The sequence below is a fragment of the Triticum urartu genome, chromosome 6A (assembly GCF_056163025.1).
Source record: "Triticum urartu cultivar PI428250 chromosome 6A, HENAU_Tu73, whole genome shotgun sequence".
In the NCBI taxonomy this organism is placed as follows: domain Eukaryota; kingdom Viridiplantae; phylum Streptophyta; class Magnoliopsida; order Poales; family Poaceae; genus Triticum; species Triticum urartu.
In genome coordinates, this window is record NC_141878.1 from 210,822,699 (window position 1) to 210,829,502 (window position 6,804).

A 6,804-nucleotide genomic window follows, 5' to 3' on the forward strand; every position below is an offset into this window, starting at 1 on the left:
AGTATTCCAAAAAAGAAAACATGACAATTTATCTGTTTTCGTATTGCAGTTCTGAGCATTCGCTAGGAAATCTTAAAAATCTAACGTCAGTTGTTTAACATTTCTGTTAATGCTTTACCACGTTGAACCACTAGAATAAAATTGTCTTGTTGAAACGCAGGGGTATTTGGCTAATGTTTTTACTACACGGCTAAAACCTAATGTTTGTACTATCCTGCTAGACCACCCTCTCACGAAATCAGCACGACACGCGTGAAAAATGTCCAACCTAGCCTCTTTTGGGGGTGATTAGGACCAAAGTGAACATGGGGATAAATTTACGATATGCGAGTGCGTGGGCTAAAGTGAGCATACGGAACAAGTTCTGTTTTTTTTTTTGAGTGGTCGGAACAAGTTCTCGTATCCCTTGGTGCATTTCACTCAAAAAAAGAGAATTACCATTAAGTACAAAAACCCAAATTCAGGCCCAGCGACATCTTTCGGCCCGCGCCTTACTCACGGGCTTCATCCGCTGCGCTCCGACCAAGTCTTGACGGCCCAACGTGGACGCTCGCACAGAGCCCCCCGAAGCTTCGGCGAGGACGATGGACGGCTGCGGCGGCGATGGCCGCCGGCCTCGCGCCGTCTTCATGGCCTTCGGCACCCACGGCGACGTCTTCCCAATCGCTGTATGCTCCTCCCCTCTCTCTCTGTGTGGTGCGTGTATTCGGACTCGGGCGTATAAGACAACCCTCTTTGCCGCTGACATCAAGTGAAGAGGGGAGCGATGAAATTCCACCTGATTCTAGAGCATCTAGCACATGATTGCTGTTGCATTCGATGCACCTATTACTGAGAAGTTGAGCCACACCAATCCATCAGATCGATATAGTTTTCTGTTTCTCTAGATGGAAAATCGATATAGCTTTGGTATACCACATTTATATACTAAATGTTGAGTGATGTAAAGATGAATACTCAAGAAACATGACAATTTTAACCTTCTCAGAGCACTATACCTTGAATTTCACTACTCCTTTTCTTCTTCTTAGGGCCTTGCTGCAGCGTTTGCTAATGACCAACGGCAGTATACTGTGGTGTTCATCACTCATTCAGCACACCAGGTCTGGATCTTGTGAAATTAGAACTGTCAAACTGTGATAAAACTAGTTCATGTTTGACCTCATGCATTAAATTTGATGCAGAGTTTATCCACACATCTAGCAGCCAGTAAAGTTAGGTACATGCCTGTGGCAAGCCCACCTGCCCTTGCTGCCGAACAACTTGATAATATTTCATGTAAGCGCTATGAATTTAAGTACTCCGCTGTCAAATACAAATTTTCTACCTTAAGTTTATTTCCAATGTGATTTATCATGGAAATCTCTTTCTTAGATGATTCTGTTCAATCGAACGCTGGTCCTATGTCATTTTCACGGCGGAAAGAGATCATTCAGACGGAGCATAGGAAAGCATGTTTAGCTTCTGTCGAAGAAGTGTTTGGAAATGATCCGAGCATTCACAGTGACTTCATTGTGATCAATTTCTTTGCCCTGGTGAGGACCTCACTAACAGCATAATTATCATGTTTGCTAAAAGTTAAGTGGCGGGGCTCCTTGTTCAAGTTTCAGCTACAAGTTGTGCAATTTAATGCTCTGATAGTGATTTGCACTGGAATAAGACAGAAATTTTGATGCACAATTGATGTCGAAACTAAAGAATTTCAGCAAGCATCATTCACTAGAACAGATCCTTGAGAATATCAGTTAGTCAGTTCTATGTAGGAACTAATGCAGCTATGAAATGCGTTGTGTGGTTATAATATGGGTTTATCTCATGCTTTAGGAAGGTTGGCATCTTGCAGAATTGTTTCAAGTTAAGTGCATCATTGCTGCTTCTTATTTTCTTCCATATAGGTAATTTGGCTTATATTTGCTTCAATTTCACATCGAAGCTGTTATCTTGTATTGATTTTATGAGGGATTGCACACTCATTTTGGTGTCTTCTTCTTGACTCCTGTTTGTTTACGTGCTTTCATTTCTTTGTGCAGTGCCCCTTCATCATTTGAACGCCAATTTAAGCAAAGTTTTCCTCTTCTGTACAAGTACTTTCAAGAAGCTCCCCCCAACACAGTACAAATTCGCTCCTCTAGTCATGATGATGCTTAAGCATATATCCCTCTTGAATTATTGTTTGGTTTGGTTTGGATTTGGTGACTATCTCAACTGCAAACAATATTAAATTTGCAACTCTATTTAACCTGTCTGCTGGGGCACATTATCTTCTTCTCCATGGAGGATAATTTCATGACCACTTTATCATTTACTAAAGCCTAAAATTCAGCATCGTATGTCATGGAAGAATAAACTGCAGAGCAAACCTGTCACTAGCAGTTCCTGCAGATTGATCAGTATGTTAACCAGATTCTTACAACTATACTAGCCATCACGTATCCAATTACATGGGACCATGCCAGTTTCTACCATACTAGTTCTCCAGCACAAAGATTGCGGGTTCTCGAGTGGTAGTGCTTTGATATCCATGAGTGTTTCTGTCTTTCTTTTGATGACCTTCTGTTTTTTTTATTGGTGGGGAACTGACCTGCTGATGCATTGCCTGCTTTGCATTTGTCATTGGTGTTTTAATGATGTAAATAATGGCAGGTCTGCTGGACTGACATTACCCATTGGATGTGGGCGCTTTTCATGGAAAGTTGGGGATTGTGGAGAAATGATTGCCTAAATCTTAGTCCTATTCCTTATACAGTGAGTGAATGTGTTTAATGATGTTTCTTTTGTTTATATACCTGGAATGCAAACCTGTTCAGCTCATATGCGAATGTGATTAACTGATTACCGCAGGGACATTACTGAGGTTAGCTTTTCTTGTAACTACAGGATCCAGTAACAAATCTTCCTTTGTGGCATGTACGTGCAGAGTCGCCATTGTTGTTGTAAGATTTGCAATATATCACCTTTTGAGTATTAATATTGACCCTGTAAATCAATAATAATATGTATTAAATGACACTTTCATATTTTATGCTCTGAAACTTCGGCTTCCAATAAGGCTTGCGTTGACGCTTTTGTCTAAAATCTTGTTATCGTCAGCGGATTATTTGTAAACCCTACGTCAGCGAGAAGTGATGGTACTTATTAATTGGACTAGGAAAAATTAGTAAATACAAAAAAAAAATGAAGTGTTACAACTTCCTTCAATTATAGTTATACTTGATAAATAATTCTAGCAATTTGGTTGCTACTTGAGCAGGTATGGTTTCAGCAAGGAAATTGTCGAGCGCCCAGGTAAATTCTGATTAGTCCTGGATCTCCCTTCAGTTGTTTATACTGTAGCTCATAGATCGAGAACTTTCCATACTAATTTCCATCATATAATGGCAGGATATTGGCCCTCAAGTGCTCATATTTGTGGCTTTTGGTTTCTTCCTATGGCTTGGCAGTTTTCTTGTGATAAATGCAGGGAGTTATTCTCTGGAGATTTCAATTCTCCATTTGAGGGTATTCTATGTGCAAATCATGCTGGCCTGGAAGACTTCCTCATGGGAAGTTCTTATTCGTCTTTACCTATATTTATAGGATTAAGTTCCATTGGCAGGTGTGTTTCTTATCATGGAAATTTTTATTTTCTATATTATGCATGGTCATGTCTCTTACCGTTGATATTTTTATATTAGTGTTGTTACAGTTGAATTAAATGATTTCTATAATGTGTAAGTGATTTCTAACCATTTTGGTTCATGCTATCAATCTGCTGCAGCATGGGGTTTCTTAGAAGTCCTAAATCATTTCTAATGGTGATTAAAGCTGTCATAGAGTCAACAGATTACAGATTTATCCTTTTCTCATCTGGATACCAGCCATTGGATTCAGCAATCAGATCTGTTGCTTCTTCAGCTGTAGAATCAAGTGTTGAGGCACCTGCTCTTAGTAATGACAGCACTCTCCTTTTCAATAATCGACTCTTTTGCTTATCTGGGTGAGTTCTAACGTGATGGCGCCCATTCATCTTGGCGAAATCGACAGATATTTTGGTCAACTGTATGAGTATATGACTACTATTTCAGATCAATACCGTATAGCTGGCTTTTCCCTAAATGTGCAGCTGCTATTCATCATGCTGGCAGGTAATAAAGTTCTCAATTTTTCAGCGACCAAGTTTCTGAATAATATAGTCTTCCACAAAATAATTTACTTCGGTTTGTGCTTCACAGTGGATCTACAGCTGCTGCACTATTTGCTGGAACCCCTCAGGTGATTACAACATCTGATGTACTTAGATATGAAGAATATTTTTTTTTGTTCAATTGCTGTGGCAGTGCTATGTGCTGATAGTTGATATGCTGTAGATATCTTCCATATCAGTATCGTTGAGACAGTTCATAGGCTAGCTAGATAAGTGCATACTCAAAAGAAATAACGCAATTGTTCCACTTGAGAGTCGTGTTGTGACTTTGCTTTTTAATTAAGAACAACGACTGGTTAACCCAGTGCTATGGGAAAAAAAGGACAGACATTTGTTTCACCTTTTGTAGCTCATCGTAATAGCATCTAGTTTTGAAAACAAATGACAGCTTGCCAAGATACCAGCAAAATGTCACCATCGATCTAAAGTGACAATTCATCCTGAGCACAATGAAAAATAAGGAATATTAGTAATTCTTGTGCTTGCAGGTGCTAAAAATTCTTGTGATGTAGCATGCAACTGACATTACATCGTTGGCATTTATCCTTTTTGATAACAAGATGGAAGTAGTTAAAACCCCTGAATCAAAGTAACGTCCATCTTGTTTTCAGCAAGAAGTCTCATTTATGAAACATTTATGTAGCAAAGCTGAAGTTTCATGCTTATAACATCCATCCCTTGTTTCCAGCAAGAAATAACATGCACTCAGTATTTGTGTGCGAAAGCTGACAGTTATATGTTTATTCAAACAATGTGTTATCTTCTAGAAGTATTGACTGTTGTAAAATTATGCTACCAGTTGCTTTTGGAGGTTACACGTTGTACTAAAGAATATCATCATGCAGGTTGCATGCCCTTTCCTGCTGGACCAGTTTTACTGGGCGGAGAGACTACACTGGTTAGGGGTGGCACCTGAGCCCCTTAAAAGACAACATCTAATCCCAGATATAGATGATGCCGCGAGCGTTAACAAAGCCGCAGATGTGCTCCTTGGAGCTATCAGATCAGCATTATCACCAGAAATTAAAGCTCAGGCAACTGTAATTGCTCAGAGACTTGCTTCCGAGGTGTGTTTTCTCCGATTGTTGTATCCATAACATTTGAGCACTTTGTTTTAGAAAGGCTGAGAGTAAAAAAATTCTCGCATTGATATCATTCCAGGATGGGATTGGTGAAGCCCTCAGGATCTTGAAGGAGAAAGTTTTGCCTTAAATAAAATTTGAGCAGTAAGAAGAGGAAGATATACCGAGAACTAAAAACCATGCAAAAATAGTTTTACCAAGCGTAGATTTTGTGTGTGCCCCCATTGATTTCTTGCCATTGTCTTGGAGCACTGAAATATGTACTCCCTCCGATCACAAATATAAGATGTTCTAGTAACTTTTTTCTGAATCAGATGTATATAAACATGTTTTAGTTGTTTGTTCACTCGTTTCACTCTGTATGTAGTCCATATTGAAATATCCAAAATATCTCTCTTTTGTAAACGGAGGGAGTAACGATCATATTCGTTTTCCTTCACAAAAACAGAACTTGGACTGCATGTTTTTTATTTATCAGGAAACTACACATTTTTAGCAGCGGAACTTGCACTCTTTTCTGATATAGCAGCATAAATGATGGAATGCTAAAAATCTGACATCTGACGTCAGATTTTTTAGGCATGGCATATCAAAGGTTTTTTTTATGGCAAATTCTATTGTTGCAAGGATGGCAATTTTCTTTTAGCTAGCATGACAATTTCTGACAGAAAAAAAAAGAACATGGCAAGTGATAGAGGCGAGGGCCCCGATATTTCGATGAGATGATAATTATCGATTTGCTGGAGACGACTTTGACGATCCGACTACAAACGTGCACGACGTTGTGTCTTAGCAATCGCTAGACCAATCTCTCGAGGTTACTGACGATGCTGGAAGCATGATCAGCCTGACCATGAAGGTCTATTCCTGCACGCAATCGAAGAACAAGCAAGAATATGATAATGCAATCTGAATATTGCGAATATATATGAAGTATTGATAATGGTGGGGATCCGTAAGTGGTCTTGGTCTGGTCGTTGGACACAAACGAAGTACACGAAGTTGCAATGGCTAACTTTTAACTAAACAAATCCCCAGTAAAAAGCTACTAGATGGATCTACTTATATAGGAGCAAGGGGTGGCGGCCAAGGAGGTGGAAGGACGTCCCAAGGCAGCCTAAAACTAACCCTAGGTCGTACAAGGCTCATGGGCCCAAGTGGAGGTGGTGCAACACCTTTGGACTTGTTGTTTGACTCAGATTCTACTGCAGCGTCAGATTGTTTCATCGATATCTCAACGCTCCGGACGAATTTGAAGGTGATTCCAAATGGGTTGGAAAGAGCACGAAATCTACTTTCCAACAAAAAAGAATCACCCAATTCGGAGTCCGTATGAAAAAGTTGTTGACGTTTTGAGTCAGGTATGTCTGTGCAGTCCGAATCTGAATCCAGAACGTAAAAGATTTGGACTCTATCTTCTCTTGGCCCAAAAATGACGTGAGAGGACTTTTTGAACAGAACATAAACTTCTCCTTTTCCCTTATCTTCATATGTGGATTGTATAAATGTCCCATACACCTGCAATTAGACAAAACACAA

The 6,804-nt window shown here is 39.7% G+C and overlaps 1 protein-coding gene across 2 annotated transcripts; it reads left to right on the forward strand.

The window, feature by feature from the left end:
* Positions 1-514: 514 nt before the first annotated feature.
* Positions 515-5,611, forward strand: LOC125512254 (UDP-Glycosyltransferase superfamily protein). 2 transcript variants are annotated; one of them, XM_048677351.2, is made up of 15 exons: positions 515-668; positions 1,032-1,103; positions 1,185-1,278; positions 1,375-1,535; positions 1,825-1,895; positions 2,031-2,112; positions 2,644-2,745; positions 2,878-2,933; positions 3,251-3,285; positions 3,382-3,595; positions 3,758-3,976; positions 4,065-4,124; positions 4,212-4,251; positions 5,029-5,250; positions 5,345-5,611. In XM_048677351.2, the coding sequence occupies exons 1-15, from the start codon at positions 585-587 to the stop codon at positions 5,393-5,395; spliced, it is 1,563 nt and encodes a 520-aa protein (XP_048533308.2). In that variant the 5' UTR covers positions 515-584; the 3' UTR covers positions 5,396-5,611. The 2 variants fall into 2 exon arrangements, with proteins under 2 accessions (XP_048533308.2, XP_048533309.2); XM_048677352.2 differs by lacking the exons at positions 1,825-1,895; positions 2,031-2,112.
* The last annotated feature ends 1,193 nt before the right edge of the window (positions 5,612-6,804 follow it).